This window comes from Suricata suricatta, chromosome X (assembly GCF_006229205.1).
Source record: "Suricata suricatta isolate VVHF042 chromosome X, meerkat_22Aug2017_6uvM2_HiC, whole genome shotgun sequence".
Taxonomy (NCBI): domain Eukaryota; kingdom Metazoa; phylum Chordata; class Mammalia; order Carnivora; family Herpestidae; genus Suricata; species Suricata suricatta.
This window is the reverse complement of record NC_043717.1, coordinates 34,545,511-34,570,110: the sequence shown is the minus strand read 5'-3', so window position 1 is coordinate 34,570,110 and position 24,600 is coordinate 34,545,511. Positions and strand designations below refer to the sequence as shown.

General features: G+C 37.4%; 1 protein-coding gene across 4 annotated transcripts in view; it reads left to right on the top strand.

Moving 5' to 3' along the window:
• The window catches only part of CASK (calcium/calmodulin dependent serine protein kinase), a 362,608-nt gene that overhangs the window by 53,831 nt on the left and 284,177 nt on the right, over positions 1 to 24,600 (top strand). For all 4 annotated transcript variants that reach the window (XM_029929409.1, XM_029929408.1, XM_029929407.1 and 1 more), the window contains exon 2: positions 15,209 to 15,321. In XM_029929409.1, coding sequence (XP_029785269.1) covers positions 15,209 to 15,321 — 113 coding nt within the window. The remainder of the gene's footprint in view (positions 1 to 15,208; positions 15,322 to 24,600) is intronic.

Sequence of the window (24,600 nt, the reverse complement as noted above, 5' to 3'; positions counted from 1 at the left end):
ATAGTACAAGAGACATCTCATCTTTTAGAAGGAGTAAAGAGATGCTTGTAACAGATGACCCTTGAGGAAGTTCCCTCTTGTGCATACATGCCAGGCACAGCCCTTTATGCCTTCTCTTATCCCCCCAGAACCCTCTGAAGTGGCTGTTATCTCTGTTTCACAGTTTAAATAAAGTGGACCCAGAGACTGAATAACCAGCCAAAGGTCATCATGGTGAGGGGCAGATCCAGAATTCAGCCCCAAGTCTTTGGAATTCTGAAGCCCATGCTCTGTTAATGCTGTGATGGCTTGGATTCAAAGAGGAAAAGTTAGTATATCAAGAGTTAGTGACTTTTCCTAAATGGGACTTTTTCATACCTAAGGGATATTTGCAGCTGGAGTGTTTGTACTTCTCGGTTGCTTGGGCATGCCGAAAGGAAGTTGTAAGTTCATTATGCTATTTTGATGTGCAGAGATTCTTGGCTAGTAGAATAATTCTTTCCCTTTGGAAATTTCAGTGGTCACTCAGGGGAGCTGCCTAAAAAATTCATATGTTAAAAACATCTTCTTCTTTTCTGTGATCTCAACCCATCTGTTTTGTATGGATGCTAGATACTCTTCATGCTTTGTTCCTCATTTTTTTTCCCGTAAAGGCTGCTATAAAATACAGGCATTGGTTAAGGGACAGTAAATAGAAATTGTGTATGTATTTTTAATGGATTGATGAATAGTCAGTCATTGGTAATAAAAGGTTTCTAATTTTATGATCTCATCTGAGGTCTATTTATGGATTTAAGCTTGTGCTTAAAATTTAGTCTTCAACCCAGTCTTAATTAGGAGCCACGAAGTTTCTTTGTCTTCTAAGTCCTAATTGAGGTTCTTTACTTGTAATTTCATTTTTAAAAAGTGATCATATGGATAAAAGAAAGTGTTTATTTCCATTTGGTTATATCTTCTGGTAAACTATTATTGTGGTTGAGGCTCCTACTTAAACTTGTCAGATTATTAAACTGAAATTTGTTTTAATAAACTGTTTAAACATTCAAATAAACAAAAAGCTTGGATGAATTTTGAGCTAATCATTATCACAGCTAATTTTATAAACTTCTAGGTTGAAAAGCTTTCTGAGTTTTAGGAGCTATATTTGGGTCTCTGCCATTACAAAATACTGCTTTTGTAAAATGCCTCAAGTTTACAAGGCCTGTTTTAAATCACTAAAACAAAGTGTTTAAGAACAGATGTTACTACATGTTAAAAGTAAAAAACGTCTGCTTTTTGAGTTTTAATTATGGTAGCATTAGGATTTTGAATTGGTATGCAACATCTCTAGTAAAACAAAAGAATTTATTCTTGAAGATGTATTTAAAAATTAACATGTCGTATGATTTTACAACTTTTGCCTGCCTTTCAGTAATTGACATTGACAAATTAAAAGTTTTATTTCTACTAGATAAAAGAAAATCTCCCAGAGATTAAAGAGCTAGAAAGCTAAGTTTAGATGAAGTAAAATATAACTATGCTAATGTGTCTTGAAGAGGACACCCATGTTTGTGCATCCTAAAATGAGTTTATCTGTCCATTCGTCCATCCAGAAAGCATTTATTGAGTCTCCTTAGCATAATGTCACCCATATAGTTCTACATACTAGGGATACAGTTCTATATACTAGGGATATAGAACTATATGGATAAGTGAAAAATCCCTCTCCTCAAAGAACTAGTTTTGTCACCCAACAGAACCTTTATTAAGAGCTGACCTTCAGGGGTGCCTGGGTGGCTCAGTCAGTTCAGCGTCTGACTTTTGGCTCAGGTCATGATCTCACGATTCATGGGTTCGAGCCCTGCGTTGTGCTCTGTGCTGACAGCTTGGAGCCTAGAACCTGCTTTGGATTCTGTGTCTCCCTCTCTCACTTTTTCTCTCTGCCTTCTTCTACGCTTGCTTGCTCGCGCACTCTATCTTTCTCTCAAATAAATAAATGTTAAAAAAAAAATTAAAAACTGATCTTCAATTATGTATAACCTTATGTGGATTCATGTAACCCCTAACTTTCTTCCCTTTCTATAACATGTAAGATTAAATAAGGAGATTATTAAAAACACCATTTTGCAAACAATGTGTCATGACTAAAGTACATTGAGTAGATTCTAGTAGCTTAGATCTCCTTTTAGACTCCAGAAGGCTGTGAAGGTGAGCAAACATAATTAATAGTATGTGTGCACACCCATGTGTGGCGACAACAGAAAAGGAACCCCTATTCCAGTATATTTTGGCTACTTCAGTATTCCCCAAGCCCCAGAAGGTTGGGAAACATCAGTTACTTGCTTGAGATTTTAAAATCCTGAGCCAGGACTCATGGAACACTATAGCATAGACCTGATGAGTTTGATGGCTATTATTTTTAACTGGACACGTTGGACATAAAAGAACTGTAACTCATCCCCTAATTTTGAATAAAATGGAAGAGGTTGAAAATGCACCAACTTCCAATTTTGGGACAAGATAGTTTAGACTCAACTTTTTCCTGCCGTCTCCCAGAAATACAACTATCAATGCCTTAGAAACTTTTTAACTGACAGCAATAAAAGGATTCAGAATTGGGAAGAAGGTAAAGTAGCAGTACTTGAGGAATAACCATGTGGTAAATTCACTGTATTTTCTTTTCTACCTCCCATTTACTCCTTGACTGGCTGCTAGAGAGATCTACTACCCGGAACCACCAAAAGGCATAGAAAACAAAATCAAAAGCCTGTTTTCTCTCATTAAAGGATCAGGAAAACGGAAGCTCAACAGAGACTTAGTGGGACTCCACACCTTGAGCCCAGTGGGCAGTCTGATCTGTCCACAGCCCCAGCAACAACGCCCCTGGTGGGTGGTCTGATATGCCAGCAGCATCAAAGCCCTGGCCATTTCAGCCCCCATGCCATCACCTAGGCCCCAGTTGCCTGATCTGCCTACATCAGCAACAAGAACAAAGGCCGGGCTATACTACTTGGCTCCACAACTGGCCCGGCAGGCTGGCTGATCTGTAGGTGGCTATGGCAGCAGCAGCAGTCAATTTGTGTTTCCGCCCTCTACCCGATGGTAGGAGACCCAGGCCCGGTAGCTTCTTGACCAGCCCCTCCCTCTTCAAGGTTGCCCAGGGATAGTAAGTGGTCCTGGGAGGCCCCTTTTGCCCCTGCTGATGCCATCTGACTGGGCGTGTTAGCACTGGAAAAAGGAAGCAGCATTGTAAGGGCTCAGAAGACTAAGCAACTGCCATTGAAACTAAAGCTCACAAAAGAGCCCAAGATTTAGCATGGAAGCATACTAAACCTAAACAGGGCAACTCCCTGCTAAAATAGAAGATTCTTTGATCAGGAGTCTAATAGAGACCAAAATGTCTGAGATATTTGCTAAGCACCAGGAAGACCACAATTAGAATGAGAAAGACCTTCAACCGAGACCAGCACTGACTTGAATCCGATATTGGAATTATCTCACAGGAGTTTTAATTCAGCTATCCTAAAATTGTTCCAACAGTTGGTTACAGATTTTCTTGAAACAAACGAAAATAAAGATTTCAGCAAAAGATAGCCAAGAGCAGTTCCTAATGAATTGGAATTGGAATGTTCATGAAAGAAAGGGATCAAGAATGGCACCATCATTTTTGGCTAAGCAACTGGAAGGAAATGTGGACTTGGCTTTCAACTGAGATCAGGAGAACGGAGATTAAAAAGCTCAGGAGTTCACTTTCAGATGCGTTGAGGAATACGATGGTCCTTTCCTCTTCTTGTCCTCTGTGTTGTGTGCCTTATTGATTAAAAGGAAATCTTTATGTGAGCCACTGAAAGATTGATCCACTTTTGGGAAACTAGTTAAAAATTACTAAGTAAGCATTACTAACTTGCATATTCTTTGTAACATCAGGGACTTTGGTTTCTTACCTAACTTGAAAAACTCCCCAACTGTTTGAATGTTCGATTTTACTATCTTGCCTAAACAGTTTATATTCACTTATTCTATACTCTTATTTTCTGATTTTTTCCCCTAAAGCAGTTATTTTCCAGATCATCTCCTTCTTTAGACCTAGAAACTGATTACTACAATTATGATTCAAAACCTATTTTCTGCTGCCCTGCACTGAGCTGGGTAATTAGGTATAAACGCTTATTCCTTTGTATGCTTTGCCTTTTTGTTAACTGTTTTTTTGGTTAAAAGACCAGAGGTTATATTATTGCCTGCTGAATATGCTTATATTAACAATTGTAAAACGCAAATTACTTTTGGGAGTATTAATGAATAGACATTTAAATTGCATAGTTAAATCTTTTCCATCCTTTACTAAGCAAACAATTGGATTATCTCCCTCGCTGTAAGAATTTAAACAACAATTTATATGCCGTGGTTGGGTGGGAGAATATTCGTTTCAGAAAAAAAGTTTGAAATTGGAATATTTCACAGCTATTACAACCTTGCAATTTGTAGTGTTATTATAAGTATTAAAATTTAGATCATCGTGTCCAGTATGTTCTTTAGGGAGCACTGCTGATTAATAGGTGTAACATAGGTTGGTGATGGAGATGGAGGAAAGAGATGCTGGTTTTCTGACTGCAAGACTTAGCTGCTGCTGTGTATTGTGGATATGGGGTGGGGACAGGGGGGTATTTCATATGGTGTTTGCCAAACTTGACAGAGAAATTTTTATTCCTTAAAGACTCCACAAGATGCCAATTTGGGAAGCCCCAATTGGGAGTGTTAGCAAAATACATTTTTGTTTCTGTGTTGCTGTGCAAACTTTGCATAATCCTATTGCAACTAAAATGGATAACAGAGGAAAGAGTGTATTGCTGGCCTTGAGGTATTTTCACTAATTTATGTAATTTAAATGAGATAATTTTCAGAATTAGACCTAACTTGTTATGGAGATCATAAAATGTGGTTCTGAGTGGGAAGAGAGTAACAGTGCTCTGATACAGAAGTACTGCTGGCAAATAAACCAAACCAAAACAAAAAAGCCCCTAGTAATGAAGATAGTAACTTCTGGGTCCAAATATTAGTTAATAGCAGGCAACAATACATTACAGGAATAAGGTAGCATTTGGAAAACTATGTTAGTGAAATATTAACAGCACACACTTCTTTTATAAATATGATTTACAGTATAACTTCATGCTGCCAGATTTTTATAATTTTTAGTTTATAAAGACTAAGACTGCATGCAGAATTTGACAATTGCAATAATTGTAGTACTAGTTATAAGTAATTAAGTTCATGAACACTAGTAGAAAGTCAGGAGCAAATTTCCAAAAAGTTGCTTCTCCACTAAATATTTTCATTGGGCCAATTTCTGATATATAGTCCCACATCTAGAAAAATAGCAACATGTGAATGTGCAGCTCTTAATTTAAAAATAGAAATTATGCTTTCTTGTGCCATCCTTCAGAGGAGTGGGGGAAATCCTTATGTTTGTACCTAGGGCAGAGCCTGCTGAGCACTTGGTCTTTGCCTTTGTATTTCTAGAAGATGCCTGCCTTTGGCAATTTTATTTTTCCTTCTGGGTCTCTTTTAGTCTTTCTGCAGAGATGATTCCAGCAGTTCACTTTGGAGCAATGGGCGGGATATATTCGTGTTCTCTGGCACTCTGTGCTTCTTTGGTTTGTACTCTTAAGTACTCTCATTCCCATCAGTGGCTTCAGTTACCTTCTGTTCACTCATGTCTCCTTAGGGAGTGGGGAGATTGAGAACTTAGATCTTGGAGTTCCATATATCTTGGTTCCAGTCCTAACTCTGCCACTTTCTATCGGTCTAACACTAGGCAACCAGTCTTGACCTCCGCTTTCCTAATCTGTACAACGGGGGCCAATAGTTTCTTAGCTGTTAATGATAAGTAATGATATATATTACAAATAAGAGAATTGATACACAGTTTTTAGCATGCTTGGCAAATGGTACACTGTAAATGATAGTTGGTGTCTTCATCATCTGCATGTTGATCCCTTCCTTGAACTTTATATTCCTGTCTAATTGTGCTCTATAGATCTCTGCCTGGATAGTTTGTGGAAATCAATATTTTGGAAATCTATTTTCAGAACACAGCTAGGATGACTCGGTGGCTCAGTTGGTTGAGTGTCTGACTTCAGCTCAGGTCATGATCTCACAGTTCATGAGCTCGAGTTGTGCTCACAGCTTTGGACTCTGTGTCCTTCTCTCTTTGCCCCTCCCCTGCTCATGCTGTGTTTCTCTCTCTCAAAAATAAATAAACTTTTAAAAAAATTAAAAAGAAAACACAGCTATATGTCTCCTTTTCAGTTTTTTACTGGCTTTCTCATATAGCCTCTCTCTTATTTGATGGTGTCATTATTTACTCAGTAACTATTGCCAGAAATCTGTAAGTCAGTCTTTCAACTGACCCCCAAACTAATCATTCACTACGTTATCAATTTAAGTATCTCAATTGCCTCTACTGTATTGGTTTAGGTGTTTATCACTTCAGGCTTGGGCTAATGGAGTAACTTCCTAACTGACCCCTACTCATCCCCTCAACCCATCTTCCACTCTTCTGCCCTCCTTCTTTTCTAGTCACTTCTTATTCTCCAAGTTTACACACCAATAATACCAGATAGCTTGTAGTATCCAGTACAGACCATGCTTTGACTTGGCTGTAGGCTGTTCCACATGCTACTACTAATTTCTGGAATTTTCCCCTTTCCCTTGTTGGCTTGAAAAATGTATTCATCTTTCTAATACCTCCTAAATGTCTCTGTCTCATAGAGGTTTTCTCTGACTGCCTTCCTATCCACAGATAATAAATTCTGGGGTATTATAATACTATTTTAATATCTTGTTCTATAATGTACTAAAATTAGGTGTATGTACCAATGACAGCATGTTAAGATTGGGCATTTCCTGAGGGCAAACATTGCTTTATTAACCTTTTATTTGTCTGTATTGGGGTGGAGGGGTGTTCTTTCCATTGGGGAAAATGAGGTAAATGAATAAGATGTGCGATAGAATTTGTTTAATGTCAGTGCTTTGGTAACCAATAACTTGAAAGTTCTTTATGTATTTAGCTAAAATGGCCTAAATATGTACAACCAAGTCAAAATTCTTACTTTGGGGTGTGTTTGTTTTACACTTCATCATATGTTTTATTTTTTCCTTTGTTCCCCTCCTTTGTTCTTCTTCCTATGTTTCATATCTATTAGAAAAGTATTTTTCTCCTCTTAGCGAGTCTCCTTGATACATGATTCATTATATATGAGCTAACAAAGACTGTGAGTCCATATCCTTCTACCCATGACCCGAACCCCAGCCCTTCAAACACATGCACACACACATACCAACACACATATCAATCAAGTTTTCCAGAACTTTTGGATTAGCAGGAATTGCTATATGTGCCCTGCAGACTTCTCAAAGAAGTGGTGAATATATCCTATGTAGATTCAGGCCAGAGAATGGTGTGCTACATAAAATCTAAAGAAAGGTCTACTAAACTTTTCACTGAACTATCGGGGCTTGACAGAGATACTAATTATGGCAATACACATACCGAGTTAGTAAATGTTAGTCTTAACTCTTTGAATTACTCACCTTTGACAGTTGAGCTAGATTTGTTCCATTAACTTGTTGGAGATCCACAACCAACTTTTTCAAATAAGCCTCCCCTTTCTATTTTCAAGGAACAATCTGAATCATACTGAGCTTAATTCCTCTGTTAGGTCTTTAATTGTTAACATTCAAGGCAGCAGTTCCTAAGACTTTGATTCTAATAATTTTCCACGTCATGTGCATTTCTTTAGTACTAGCTATGATTAGGCAAAATTTTTTCCTTTGGTTTAGTCACTGTAACTAAAGTAACCCAGCCTGGTGTGTATACATTAAGTGCATGTGTTGGAGGTGGGGGTGGGTACCAGAAGTATTTAAGAGAAAAAGTGTCAGAACAACATCCCTGTCCTATCACTACCACAAAGCTACAGGAAAACAGGGGAAAGATTTCTTGATGGAATGATATGTATGAACTCTTCCTTAGTGGCAATGACTAACGATGTTGAAATAAGAGGAAAAGACCATCATTGTCATTATTAGCTATTATTCTATATATTTGTGTCTATAAAGTGCAGTTCTTAGGATTTTATTCTTGCTGCTAATGTCATTATTATTATATTTTCACTTTGTTTCCTTTTTACTATCCACCATTTATTTCCCTCAACTAACATCAGAACTGTATAGAAAGTTAGTAGGAAGATACAGACTTAGTAAATGGGCAGAGAAACAGGGAGAAGTAAAAGTACCATGATTTTTCAGTTTTATATACGTAGGTAAAATTGTGTGATACAAATGTATCAGCGGCCTCCTCATTCCTAGTTTATTTTTGATACATCATTCATCAAATATTTATTGAGGGTCCAGTATATGCCAGGTACTCATTGAGTTTATATTCTAAATACATATAACATAATATTATATATTGTAAGTATATATTACATAATATAAATACATATATGCATATGTGCATATACACATATGCACACACACGGTTGATATTATTTGCAGTGGTTATGTTCTATAAAGTTGCCACGAACACTGAATGAATGCTGAACCATTGCCCCTAGGTGAAATACAGAGTTAGGTTATTGTGAGCCTTTGGTCACGTTTTCTTCAAACAATCAATATATAACCTGTTTTATGTATATTTTTGTTTAAAGATACCTTAATTCATATCTTGTTGATTCATTAACATTGAACTCCTGACCAACAGCTCTCTAATTCATTCTAGAATGAAGCCTATCCAACACATGTATTTTCTCATTAAGGCCCATCACGGCCTTCTTGCATGTAGGAACACTAGACAGCCTTTCAACACTACACTTGCAGGCCATTTTAAAGAATGAAAATTACCAAGAAAAAGCACAAAATGCGGAAAAAATGCACTAAGTGGCAAAAAGGATACTCACTTACAGTACGACAGCTGAAACAAGAAGGCAGAGTGTCACCTTGTTCACCCTTAGCTAATAACATCCACATCAGGTGACTCAAAATTTTCACTGTTTGGCACATGTTTGCAAAAGACTGTGAAAGCGCAATGGGTATTGATTTGGGGTTACAAATAAATGTTAGTAAGTGACTTTGTAAATACTCCACAAATAATGAGGATTGCCTGCATGTCAACTGTATGTGTATGCATATATATTTACAAATATTGTGAGTGTATATACATTTACATATATGTATATAATATGAATTTGTACTTAGTCTTCACTTCCCCCATCCTTCTCTTTCCTTTTGTTAATTGGTTCTTTCTGTTCATGGTTTCCCTATATCTCTTGTGGTACATTGCACAACTCATAAAGTAACCAAGCTGCTAATCCTGTGATATGGACAGAGAGTTCACCCCATTACAATGAATATAATTCATATTGACTTTATTATGTTTGAGATGCAAACACTTTTTCTTTTACATATATCAAGTCACTTAACTTGTACAGGTATGTAAAAAATTAAGACCTTTGATTAGCAAGATCTTTAGGATATGACTCTGAACCATTAAAAACATTTTTTTAACTGGAAAATGTACGTATGGAGGAGTATGTAAAGTGTGTGTATTAAAGCATAATAGTGGAATGAAGACTCATGAGTCCATCATCCAGGTTATGAAATGGAACATTACTAGTATCTTTGAGAGCACTTTGCGTGCCCCTTCCCAATCACAACCTTCCCCCCCGCCCCCCACAGCCACTATCCTGGCTTATATGTTAATCATTCCTTTGGTTTTCTTTATAGCTTTACAACCTAGGTATGTACGCCTAAACAGTATATTTTCTAGTCTTTGTAAACTGAGTAGGACAGGGCAATATTACCCTGTTTTTAAAGACAGAGAAATATTAGCACTATTGTATGAAGACTCTCAGGAGGAGAGAAGCAGAACAGAACCTCTTGTGCACAGTCTGGCTTCAGATACACTGAGACTGTAGAAGAGCCCCTTCTGGAAAGCCAAATGGCAAGGGCGCAAATAAGTCCCAGGACATGGGGCTCCTCATAGGCAGAACATTAGTGCTGTGGTATAGGGCTGGTATACTGTTCTACAGGATAAGGACAGGGGGCTTGGGCTGCTCTGCATTTTCCCACTTTTTAGTCCACTGAAGCCTGCGTCTAGCTCTCAGGAATATACCAAAGGAGAACACTGCTGTGGAGTGAAACGAGCATCTTCTGCTGATCCAAGCAGCAGAGAAGAGCAGGAATCTTAACCAGCCCCTGGCTAGAAGAAGCAAAATGGAAGAATGGGCCCAGCACACCCAGTCCTTCTGTTTTGAGGGTGAAAAGGGTGGCAGTGGAAATCTTTGACAGCTCCCAGTCTGGACTGGTTAGCCTTTCCTTGACACCCCGCTGTCTGCCTGGGGTCCCTTCTTTACCCCCCTGGGGGTTCCTTTTCTATATCTCCTGTGTTGGTTGGATCTCCTCTTTGCCATCATTTGGTGCCCTTTTTACTGATCTAGTCTTTTGTTTTGGCAAACATATCTTAAAATAATTTCTTCATGAAGCATACACTGCAAGTAATTTATTGAGCTTTTTTCTGTCTGAAAGCACCCTTCTGATTATTGTTTTTTCTGGCTGGATATAGAATGAAAAGTTAGAAATGTCCTTCATGACTCTGAAAGTGTTGCTCTGTCGTCTTGCTTTTCATGTTGCCACTGAGAAACCAGAAGCCATTCTGGTTCCTGCTCTTGGTGTGTAAACCATATCATCCTCCCCTCCCAGCACACCCTTCTGTCCACTTTCGGAAATCTGAAAATCTGGCCCATTGTGCTCTTAAATTCCACAGATGGCATATGCGGATGTGGGTCTTATATATTTTGCTGAGTATTTGGTGGGTCCTTTAAATCTGGGCAACACATGGTTTAAGTTCTAGGAAATTTTCTTGGATTATTCTTTTGAGTTCTTCCCCTCCATTTCTTTTGTTCTTTTTGCTTTACTTTTTGGGGCATTTATTCAACTTTATCTTCTAGCCCTTCTATTGAGTTTTAAATTTCTCAAGGTGTTTATTTTTCAAGAGCCCTTTTTATATTTTCTCAAAGTTCGGTTTTTGTTTGATAGTTCTAATACCTTAGGATATTAATGGTAGTTTGAGATTTTTTATGTTGTTTAGTCTGCTTCCTTTAGGTTGCTCCTTCTGTTTGAGATTTCTGTCTTCCAAATTAGAGACTATTCTCCAGATGCCTTGGGAGTTTGGTCGTCTACTCATGATTAATAATAGAGCAGTGGTTCTCAAGTGGGGCTAATTTTGCCCCTCCCCAAGGGACATTTGACAATGTCTGGAGACATTTTTGGATGTCAAAACTGGGTGAAAGGGGTGCTGCTGAGATTGCTGTTAAGCATCCTGCAATGCAGGGACATCCTCTGACAACAAAGAACTATCCAGGCCAAAATGCCAGCAGTGCTGAGGTTGGAAACCCTGCAGGAGAGGAATTGAAAGCTGATTGAGAGCTCTGCATTTGTGGGCGGAGCTTGTTGAGCAGTTCAAGTCAGTATCTATCTATAGATCTTTCCTTTGGGGCTGGTCAGATAATACAACATAAAACCTTTCTCCTATCTGAAGGATAAAGCCCTAGCTTCTAACATTCCCCCTGTTAAGGAGAAAGGGGCTAGAGTTGTCTACAATCAATTTGTGTGGTCACTCAGTCCCCTTGCTTTCCACTTACTAGTACCCACTTCTTCAACTGCCTTGTGCCCCGCCCTGTTCTCACACCTTGTGTTCAACCTTCTCTAGAGAACGGGCCTCTGATAGGATGGCGTAGTGCGGTTGCACAGTGGTATGGAGGACGGGTATGGAGGACGGGTATGGAGGGGGATCTACAACTGTAATTGCTTCTCTAGAGATTTCATTTCATTCAAACCTTGTTCTTGTAGCCCCACTCTCTTAACCTCTACTTCCAGGGGTATGTGGTTCTGCCAGTTCAAGAGCTTCTTGAGGATTCTGGAGTGTAAATACATGGGTTTTGTTTTGAACGCTCCCTCTTTTCTCTTTGTCTTTCAGCTTTTTTGACTCTGCTAAGTCAGTTACTACTCTATCTGCTTTTTTGCTTCCCCAAATTTGATCATTACTATTGTCTCCTCTCATTTCTCCCAGTCCTTTTTAAAAACTGATAACCCCTTTGGTATCATTTGAGAGGGGTTTGGGGAGGAAGATAAATTAGATTAGATGCGTTGTGTTAAATCTATCCTATTCCTATTATCCTGGAAACCAGCATACTATATTCTAGGCTGATTTCATTTAATTCTGGACTCCTTTTCAGATGGATTTGCTTTTGGTATCAAAATTGCTCATTTCCTAGACTTAACCTTTTTCACATAAATGAGAACCAGAGGAGAGGACTCTGTCTGCATAGAGACACAGCTGCATTCTTTTCAAAACCTTAGGCCATGGCATAGCAATATTCACTTGGAACATACTCTGGTTTAGTTGGCCTTTTACTTAAAAGCAGAATTCTGCCAGCCACCACCTGCCTCATATGGAGCCTTGTGCCACAATCCCTATCAAAATTCACTGTTCTAAAAGAGTTGAATAAAGAATGTCTATTGTATCAAATGTGAAATGCTATCAGTTATCTTATTTCATTTTAACACGCTGGCCAGGATTAGTAGAAACATGAGAAAGATAGTTGTCTACGACGATGGCTTACAACTCTCTGTCAATATTTTCCCCAACATAAATACTCAAGAATCAGCTATACCATAGACAAATTGCAAGGATGAAATTTCGAGCATTAAAGAGTGTAGGCCAGATGGGTGGCCAGATCTAGGCCTCCTGAACTTTTGCCGTTCCTTAAAATATCATTCAAGTATAATAAGTGTAAAACATTTGCTGTATTACACACACTTTACTATACCCTCTCTTTTTTTAAGATGGGAAACCACTCTGCTATATCCTGTCTTTTTTAAGATGGGAAACCAAGCCTGAATATTTCATAACCTGCCTGTCTTTAACCTATCAACCAAATAAATGTACTCAGATCCTGCTAAATTATAGAACTGTATACTCATTTAAGTTTTTATCAGTTTCCACTGAGTCTCTAGTCGATGGATTAAATCATAAGAAACACTTCCGGTATGTTTCAGTCTTTTTTGTGTACTAAATTTGATTCATCTTTACTCATTCCCTAGGTGTCATTGAGGGACAGACACTTGAAATGCTTTACTTTTGACCTGTCTTCTGGTCATCACTAGTTCATAAGTAAACTCATTTTCTTTGCCCTCACATTATAAAATTAGCCTAAAAAAGTGAAGATTTGGTTTTTTATTTTTATTCACAGATTTAGACACCTTTCTGGGGTTTTTCCCTCTGTATTCCCTTTTCTTTCCTTTCTCTCTGACTTTCTTCATTTTACTATTACTAAAAGGATGGGAAAAGAAGCTATGCTTTCTTCCTCCTCTTTGTTCAAACAGGAAAAAGTAAGAAAAAATTGACTCTATTGTCCACGAATAATCCCACATGCAGTTCTTGGAAACCTTCCAAAAAGATGTAGTGAATTGAAGCACACAACACAAATGTATATATAAATAGAATCCCAAGGGGTTATGTGTGGACAAAAACCAATTCCATTAAGCATTTCCTGAAATTGCTTGCTGTTGTCAGGATAAGTAATCACAAGTAAGACATCCAGGTTGAGAATGAAAACGTTTGTGGGAGCCCTGCCTCACTGTTACATTGTCTTCTCTTGGAAGAAAATCTTTGAAGAGTTTTGAGTGGTTATCAAAAAAGGTCCTCTTTCTTAAGAGTTCTGAAAAGCCCATTATTACCATTTTTTACCTTCCAATTGAGCTTTGCTAGATTGGTTAGAGAGAGAGACTTGAGGCTGTGGTGTAATTGATGTCCAGATGATGACATGGTGAAATCAACTAATTCATATGATGTTAGAGAAATGTTTGAGTCTGGGTTAGATGACATTCTTTTCCTTGTCCCCTAATTGAGAGAAACACAGACCTCCTTTATAAAAGGCAAGCAGTGTCACAAGCATCCCAATGTAAGTGCCCCATGAGAGTGTTATTTTTCCTGAGTGCGGGGAGGGGGGGGGATACACATGTGTATACGTGTATGTGTATTTAATGACTTAAACCACACTCGTCTTCAGATAAACTATAGTATATTGCTGTTGCCTTCTGTATTATTCAGTAGTCAGTTCAAGCATGTGCAAATGAATCTTTGGATTATCTTTTGTTCAGATACTTATTTGATAACTATTAATCACGAAGACCTGTGTGTATTTAACAGTCATCCCAGTTGATTCAATTGTATGGGCAGTATTGAGAGTCACCAATTTAGGGAGTGAGCTGGATGACTCAAATGACTGGGTCAGTGGCTCTCCTGGTAGGAATTACTTCGTTTTCAGTGGCAATTTAGAATAATTCTAATTTGAAGTTTAAGGAAGATAGATTTCTCTGAATTCACGTGAAACTGGAGAGGTAGTTGGACCCAAAGTTATGCAGGGCTTTCTCTTTGTGAAGTGCCTCTTCAAATCTTTTCACTTGATTCTACTAGGATGTGTTTTCCTATTTGGGAATTATTTATGTGTTTCCGTTCTTAATTAAATATTATGCACTGAAAGTACCTTCTTTCTCTGAGATTTTAAGCAGAAACATAAGATCAGATTTTCATTTTCAATACATGACTGTAAGAGTGAATGGAAGAAAACCAGTTTTTTAGCAGTCCTGCTAGAAGTTGGTAGGAGCTTAGATTAGGGTATGATACATGGAGAGAGAGAGGTGGACAGGATTGAGAAAGATTTGAGAGAAATTCCATAGAGATTGAGAACATTTTGAGAGAAATTAGTGAAGATTAGATAGGTGGTGGGTAAGATGAGAGGGAAGGTGTCAAGGATGACTTAAGTTTCTGCTTCAAAAGTGAAAGCTGTGTGCACTACCACTGTGATTTCTTACTCTCTTTAAGATGTTGATATGTATAGAATTTTACAAAGATTATTTGCCTTGGGTATAAGAATACTAGTTAGAATTTTAATAAGTCATTTTGAAATGCAAATTTGTGTTCTATTCTGGCTTAGGTACTTCTAACTTATGAATTATTTACCTCATGGATTATAGAAAAATATGTTCAAAATTACATTACTTAAATTTGATCTTAAACTACGGCCATAGAAGACAATGAAATGTTAGTAAGATGTTGATGGGAAACAGGGACTGAAAATCACTGAATTAAACTTGGTGTTTTTCTTTTTTTTTTTTTTTTTTCCTTAAGGGGTCCCTTCAGTGTTGTACGACGATGTATCAACAGAGAAACTGGGCAGCAATTTGCTGTAAAAATTGTTGATGTAGCCAAGTTCACATCAAGTCCAGGGTTAAGTACAGAAGGTAAGAGATGGATTTCAAGTAAGTTATTTGATGTCTGGCTTTATTTCATCTCCAAAATCCATTTATCAACTAACCTTCATCTGGGGGTGGGGAAATGGTGGGTATGATATAGTGGGAAGTGGGTGGAGACAGTTTAAGTTCCAGTCTAGTTTATCAATTCTAGAACATGGTATTTGAAAGATAGCTTGAATCCTTTATAGTTATAAAGCCATATAGGATTGCTCTAGGCCTATGATTTTTGACCATGAAGATCAGTGAAATGTGTATATATATCTATTAGGGTCTAATTTTGATTCCTGTGATATGGAACAAGGGATGGGAAGAGAGGGAGGGGAAATAATGGGAAAGATAATGATAATTGCAGATTCAGAAGAAACTAAGAATTCCTCCCAAATCCATAACTTCCCACCTCTAGGATTATGTCTAATTGAACTAAAAGACTCCTACCTATATCACATTTGGCTTAAGTCACTTAGAAAGTATATGTGAAAATTTGAAAGATCAGTACTGTTAGGACTTGCAGAACTTAAAATTTGATTTTAAGACCTTGATATGGATAATCATATTTATATACAAATCTTTTTAACCAATATGTAAGCATTTTAAAGTGTTATACAGTTTAAGTCCTAGTTTCACGTAGCCACATTTCACATGTGCTCATACTTCAGCTGGCACAATTGATTATTTTTCTAACTAGCCTGTCTTCTAAATTCAGACTTTTTAACACTCCAGTAAAAGACATAGCTTTCTTTAGTCTTTTTTCTTTTTTTATCCCAAGAACAATGCAATTGATAGTTAAAGTTGGAAAAGCTAAGGAAGAGTAGCCTATTTATATTTTATCCAGTTATCTTAACTTTGGAAAGTAGAATTTCACATACTGTGAGCTCCAAGTTTATCTGTTTCTGTAGATCTTTTTTCAGGATCATTACTTTTAAGTACTTTTCTAAACCTTTGAATTATTATTACCCATGTACTGATTATAAAAGATTCTTAGGAGTTATTAGAGGAATCACTGATTTTTTTAAAAAGTGCTTTAATCCTCAAGCTGTCATGGTAAGATTCAGAGGTTTTAGATCTTATGGACTCATAATCTAGAATTGGCTATTATTACTTTTTAATATAAATTATTTTATAAATTTAGCAGAATTCAAGATCTACTTCCAAGTAGGCTTTACAACTTAGTTATGTTTCCTAAAACTTAACTATATTCAAGTTTAATATACTGTATTTGATTTTCTTTACCTCACTTGTCAACTAATAAAACCTTCCTGGGTCTTGAGGTAGTTTTGTATAAACCTAGTTTATTAAACCTATGATATGTCGAATCTTTAGTTCCATTAAATGTTTTGTTACTGTTGATGAACTTAGTAAGAGTCTAGTTTAAAATCACAAAAGTCTAAATCAGTTACTCAGTATACCAATTTTCTATTGATTTAGCTCATTGTTATACTTAATTCTAAATCTCTTCAGGCTAAAGACATTTTCAGGGAGTCAATTGATTACTTGCTCAGTTGGCTCAGGTTGTTTATTGACAGATTTCTTCAGCAGGGATTTCTGGCGCCACAGACTCAGACTGCCAGGCTAAACCTCTTTTTTATGGTCATCCAGTTAGGGGGTCAAATGCCAAATTTAAAAAAAGGGGAAGGGTAGGCATGTAGTCTTGGTCTCTGAGTTTATCTGGTCTTTACCTAATATACGAGAGCCTGTCAACTGAAATTGTAGCTTACTCCTTCATTGTTTTGCACTGCTTTTGCTATATAAAGGTCTTCAAGCCCTATTCTGAAGACAAGGCCAGGTCATTTGATTGATCCTGTATGGTAGGGCCACAGCCTATACATATTAAATGATACCAGTTAAATTCTGCATATGACTCATGATTTTACTTGGCTTTGGAAGATTTCTGTGTTATTCAGATGAAAATGTGCAACTTGTCCTTTATATTTATGGCACCAAAATGAGTTTCCTGTCTTCTTTAGCACAATGACTTACAGTGACCAAGAAGCAAAATCAAAATTCCATCTCCACTACCCCCCCATCTGTTTTTCCTTGTATTCTTTTTTGCAATGGTGTTCCCATATCCTCTTATTGCTCATGTTCACACAATCTTACTTAAACTTGGATACATTTTAAGATATTTATACACATACACACACAAGATAAATATATAATAAATATTTATATAAAACCTCATTGACCAATTTCTTCCTCCCAGTGTCTTTGAATCCCTTCCCAGTCACTACAGGCAAAACATTTTATCCCCTTTGCCCTTTCAGTCCCTTTACAAATTAGGGTCCAAAAATGACCTCATTCATGGCTAAGTGTAGGAGATGCTATAGTAAGGAGACACACATTTTGGAGTAAAATTTAACACAATAGGAAGGAATCCATAAGTTCAAATAAGCATATCTAGAAATAGCTGCATTTACTGTTATATTCTGTTCTAAGTAATCCTGTCTCTCAAGCAACACATAATTTAAAATCTATTTTATTTTTTATTTTTTCATTTTATTTTTTCTTTTTGTCTTTGTGGTTTTTTTTTTTATCTTTGTCATTGCCTCAATATTTCTTCCTGTCTTAGTGAATTTATATTCAAATACATTATTGAGTAAAATAGGCTTTGTAAAGGGTCACCTGAGGTCCTAACATATGCTGGTTACTTAGATCATTATAATATAAAGACAGGTAAAAAGAACACCTACTTGAAAAATTTATTTATGTTTTATTCATTTTGAGCGGGGGTGGTGGGCAGAGAGAGACAGAGCAAGAGAACCCCAGGCAGGCTCTCCCTGTTAGTGCAGAGTTCGATGCAGGGCTTGAACTCATGAACCATGAGATCATGACCTGAGCTGAAATCAAGAGTCAGCTGCCTAACTGACTGAGCCATCCAGGCGCCCCAGAAGAGCACCTGTTTTTATGAGGCTTATGGTTTAATAGTCTTCAACCATTGTTTTATAAGAACATGTAATAAATTCTAAACACATAATTTACAATTTAGCTTCTGAAATAAAATATTGTATGTTGGAGACCACTTGTATGTTTTAATATTTTAAATTCTCATTGCTCCACTGAAGATGAGATATTGTAATTATTTAAATATCTGTTTTCTGTTTTCCCCATTAATATCATAATTTTTTTTCAGTAGGGGTTCTGAATTTACAGGCTACAGGGTATCCAAGAACCCATTAAATTGTAAACAGAATTATATATACATGTTCATTTTCCTAGGAAGAAAGCCCACAGCTTTTATTAGATTCCTGAAAAGGCATATTATTCCTAACTGGTTCAGTTTCTTCTTTCATATGTATAAAACAATGAAATCAATGCTTATGAACATGAGATGAATAACAAGTTTTTATTAAATGAAAGCTTGGCAAATTTATATTAGGATATTACTTCTGATCGGAGGATATTTTCATACCTGCATACACAGCCTCCATTAATGAAATTCCTTGATGAATATCTTACAACTTTTAATTAATATACATTTTATCTCTTGCTCTGCTAACCCACTAATTAAATTTGCCTTTTTTTGTTTTAAAAATAGGTATCAAAATTAAATTAGGCACAGTGTTACAAGGAAATTTTAAGGGAGGTAAGATATATAGAAGTGGAAACTGAATTGACTGTTTTGAGATCTTCAGGGAACTTGATTCTTTATGGTTTAATTTTAAAAGTTCAAAAATGGCAGTTTTTATTTTGGAAAAATATTGTCTTCTAGAAAGAATATAGATTGGGTTCCAGTTTACTTAGTCTCTAAGAATATCTCATTCTAAAGGTCCCAGATAGCAGATGATGTCAGCGAAATTGGAGGAGTAAGGACCTTTGACTATTCTCCTCTCCATAAAAGCAAAGGGAAAACTGGCAAAAATAAAATCAACTTTTTCAGGACTCTGGAAATTACCCAAAGGCTTGCAGCTATGCAGGAAGAATTTATTCAGGAAAAAGTGCTGATTCTTGCTAAGAGCAGTGGGCTTTGTGGCTTTTTAACTTGCTCCATTCCCATCCCCCTCTCTCCAGTTCCATGGTAACCTTGAAAATAGAGTTCACAATCGTGGTGAAAGCCAGGAGCTTTGGCAGCCACCAAAGGAGGCAGAACAGGGATGGAACTCCTTGAAACCTTCATGGCCAAGATATTATCATTATTTGGTTTGGCTGGTAGTTCCCTGGTAGGGACCCCACTTGCAAGGCATGTCATTTATTGACTTGATTTGGAGATTGCCTTCTGCAAGAACCCTTTTTCCTGGGGGCATTTGTTGAAAAATTTTAGAGGCAGTTTAACTTCACAGCTCTCTGAGGTTGTAGAGGACCAGTTGGGGCAAATAGAAACCTAACCTAAAAGCTTAAAAGGAAAAGCTGGGTAGTAAGAGGGCTATAGGTGCTCTGAAAAAGCTACAGTATGTTTGTGGGAATCAAGAAGGCCATGCACATGTATAGGACTGTGCACATGCTCAGAAAAGACCTAACAAGGCCTTAAGCTCTCAACTCTGGCCAACTTTCAGGCTGTGCAAGTAGGAATTGAATGCTAAGGCAGAGTTGTTAACTCCCTGAACATTAAAGGTATACCCTAATACATATACCAGCTCCTCTGAGCAAAGACCAAGCTAACCAAGCAGACTTAGTGGCCACATACAACAAAGAATGCAGACTTTAGACAATTAGTTCCCAAAACTCATTGAACAAAAACTTCAACAGTAACAGTAAACCCTAGAGGAGGGGAAATTCTAATTTCCAGAGTTGACACATCATTTAAAACATTTAGTTTTCAACAAAAAATTGAAACCTACAAAGAAAAAAATAGGGCTCATTAATAGTGGGGAAAATGCAATCAGTCGAAATTATCCCTGAGCAAATGGAGTTGTTGGACTTACCAGAAAAGGAGTTTAAATTGTCTGTTTTAAATGTGTTCAAGGAGATGACACTGTCTAAAAAACAAAAGGAGACTATGAGCATAATCTCACCAAATAGAAACTATCAGCAAAGAGAAATTATAGGAAGGCAACCAAATAGCGGTGCCTGGCCACAGTGGCTCAGTTGGTTGAGCATCTGACTCTTGATTTCGGTTCAGATCATGATCCCAGGGTTGTGGAATTGAGCCCTGCATTGAGCTCCACACTGAGCATAAAGCCTGCTTAAAACATTCTCTCTCTCTCTCTCTCTCTCTCTCTCTCTCTCTCTCTCTCTCTCTCTCTCTCTCTCTCTCTCCCTCCCTCCCTCCCTCTCTCTCTCTCTCTCCCTCTCTCCCTCCCTCCCTCCCTCCCTCCCTCTCCCCCTCCCTCCCAACCTCTCTCTCTCCTCCCCCCTCCCCTGTTCTCACATGCTTTGTCTCTCTCAAGTAAAATTTTAAAAAGAGAGCAAACCAAATAGGAATTCTGTTATGGAAAAGTACAATAAACATAAACAGTGTTACTAGAAAGACTCAACAGTAGATTTGAGCAGACAACAGAGAATTAGCAGTCTTGAGGATAGGTCCATTAAGATTACTTAGGCCGAGGAACAGAAAGAAAAAAAGATTGAGCAAAGTTAACAGAGGCTCAGTGACCTGTAGGGATACCACCAAGCACATCAACGTATGTCTAATTGGAGTCCCAGAAGGAGACGAGAGAAATGGATAGGATATTTGAAGAAATAGTGGTGAAAATTTTCTCATATGCGACGAAAAATAGGTACATATCCAAGAAACCCAAGGAACTCAAAGTCCAAGTAGGGGTAAACGCAAAGTTATTTCATAAACAAACTGTCCAAAGCAACAGAAATAACTCATCATGTACAAGGGATCCTTAACAAGATTAACAGTGGACTTCTTGTTAGAAACCATGGAGACCAGAAGATGATGGGATAATAACTTACTCAAAATGATGAAAGAAAAAGATGATCTACCAAGAATTTCATATCCAGGAAAATGATACCTCAGAAATGAAGGTTAAATAAAGACATTCTCAACTAAATAAAACTGAGAAAATTCATCACTTGTAAACCTGGCCTATAAGAAATAGTAAAATTGGTCCCTTAGGCTCAAAAGAAAACACTATGTAGTAACTAAACCCATAAGAAGAAATCAAGTGCCAGTAAAAGTAGTTGCATATGTAAATATGAAAGACAGTATAAACATATTTTTTTAAGTTTATTTTACTTATTTTGAAAGAGAGAGTGAGAGAGCACAGGAGAGGCAGGGAGAGCGAGAATCCCAAGCAGGCTCTGTGCTGACAGTGCGGATATGCGGCTCAGACTCATGAACTGTGAAATCATGTTCTGAGCTGAAATCAAGACTTAGTCACTTAACCGACTGAGCCACCCAGCTGCCCTAAATGTACTTTTGATTGTGACTTTTTTCTCCTGATTTAAGGGATAGCTGCATAAAGCAACCAAGAGCAAAGATGGTAGACTGACATTACTCCAGAAGTTAATTTAAAGCTACAGTAATCAAGATAGTGTAGTATTTGTGAAAGAAAAAACAGATCAATAGAAAAGAGAGCCCAGAAATAGATCTTTAAGTCGCAAGTAGAAAAGAAGCCCAAAGCTAATCTTTAAGTAGCAAAGGCAATGGAGAAAGGATGGTCTTTTTAACAAATTGTGCTAGTACGCTATATCTACATGAAAAGAAAGAAAGAAAGAAAGAAAAGGATCTACACATCTTACATTTTTTCTTCAGAAAAATATACTCAAAATGCTTTTCTCTTCAGATTGGGAACAAGGCAAGGCTGTTCATTCTCACAGTTCTTACTCAGCTTGGTGCTGGAAGCCATCACAATAAGCCAGGGAAAGAATATAAGCATAGAAGTTGGAAAGGAAGATTTGAAACTTTTTATTTATAGAGGACATGAAAGCCTCTGTACAAAATCCCAAAGATCTAAAGCAACAAGACTTCTAGAACTAATCAGTGAGTTCATCAACAATGTAAGATGAATATACCAAAACCAATTATGTTTTGTTTTTCTATATACTTGGCAAAGAACACCTGGAAACCACAGTTAAAAACAGTGTGCTATTTGCAGTTTCCCAAAACAAAATGAAAGCCTTAGGTATACATCTCATGAAACATGTATAAGCTTTGTATGGTAAAAACTATACCTCTCATGAAAAAAATCAAAGAATATAAATAAGTAGAGATGTACTCTCTTCATGGATTGGATGGCTTGACATAGTAAAGATGCCATTTCTCCCCAGATTTATCTATAGTTTTGCTCCAATTCCAATTAAATCCCCAGGAAGATTTGTTGTCGATATGGAAAGCTTATCCTAGATTATATATGGAAAGGCAAAAGACCAAGAATAGCAAAAACAATTTTGAAAAACTAACTGTAATAAAGTAGGAGGAATTACTCTACCCCATTTTTTAAGACTTCTGTGGCTATAGGAATTAATACAGTGTGGTGCTGGCAAAGGAATAGACACCTAGGTCAGTGTAACAGATTAGATTGTTCAGAAGTAGCCCCACATGCATGCAGCCAGCTGATTTCTGACAAAGGTTCAAAGTTAATTCAGCGAAGAAAGGGTAGAGTTTTTTTTTTTTTAACAAATAGGTGGTAGAGCAATTGGACTTGCATAGGCCAAAAATTTAACCTCAACCTAGATCTAACATTTAAAAATATTTTTAATGTTTTTTTTTTTTTTTTGAGAGAGAGCGAGTGAACACATGCGCAAGGTAAGGGGCAGAGATAGAAGGAGATGCAGAATCTGAAGCAGGCTCCAGGCCTGCTGTGGTCCCAGAGCCTGACATGGGACTCAAACTCACAGACCGTGAGATCATGAACTTAGCCAAAGTCAGACACTCAACTGACTGAGCCACCCAGGCACCTCAAAATCTAACATTTATGTAAAAATTAATTCAGAGTGTATCATATATGTGTTTAATTTTTTTAATGTTTATTTTTGAGAGAGAGCATGCACAGGCGGGGGAGGGACAGGATCTGAAACAGGTTCCGTGCTGACAGCACAGAGCCTGACGTGGGGCTTGAATTCAGGAACCACGTGATCATGACCTGAGCCGAAGTCAGACGCTTAGCCAACTGAGCCACACAGGCTCCCCTGTATCATAGATTTAAATGTACAACAGAAAACGACATAACTTTCAAAAGAAAACATACCAGAAAGTCATCAGGACCTAGGCTATGGAATTCTTAGACATGACACCAAATGCACAATCTAAAGATAGAGGAAAAAATCAACAAAAACACCCCAATTACACAATGTGTAGAAAACATGAACATTTTCCCAAAAAGTATCATACAAGTTTCTATCAAGCACATGAAAATATGTTCAACGTTCTTAGCTATTAGGGAAATATAAATGTAAACTACAGTGAGATGTCACTATACAACTACTAGAACAGCTATAATAAAAGATCATAAAACTATGTTCTGGTAAAAATGTGGAGGTACTGGATCTTTTGTACATTGCTGAAGGGAATATATAGTGATAAAGTTACTCTGGAAAATAGTTTAGCACTTTCTTTGAAAACTAAACACAGACCTGCCAAACAATTTAGCAGTTGTACTTCAGGAAAGTGTACCTCTCAGAGAAAGGAGAGCCCATTTTCACAGAAAGACCTGCAAGCAGGTTTTCATAGCAGTTCTATTTGAAATAGGTAAAATTGAGAAAGAACAAAAATGCCCTCCAGTGGATTAAGGGTTAAATAAATTGTGGTACATCCATACCATGGAGTAACTACTCAGCAAAAACCAAAACAAACCTCCCACAAAACCTGTTGATGCGTGCAACTATTCAAATGGATCTCAAGGGAATTCTGTGTTAAAAAAAAAATTCAGGGCGCCTGGGTGTCTCAGTAGAAGGATGTCCGACCCTTGATTTTGGTTCAGGTTATGATCTCACAGTTTGTGAGTTTGAGCCCTGTGTCGTGCTCTATGCTGACAGTGCAGAGCCTGCTTGGGATTGTCTTTTTCTGTCTCTGCCCCTCCCCTGCTCACTTGCGCACATTCTCTCTCAAAATAAACATTTTAAAAAATTAAAAAAACTTTCTGGAAGGTCATATACCATGTGATTTACCTTATATAATTTTGGAAGTAATGTAGAACTGGACAACAGGTTAGTGATTTTCAGGTATTAGGGATCACAAAGTTTTTGCAAGGAGCATGAGGGAAAGAGGGGGTAGGTGTGACTCTGAAGGGACAGTATGTTAGGATGGTTGTGGGGGAACTTTGTGAACAGTTCGGTATCTCTACTGTGGTAGTGACTCTACACATATACATGAGTGCACGTAAAACCAGTGAAATCTGAATGCGGTCTGTCAATTTTACCAATGTCAGTCTCCTGGTGTTGACA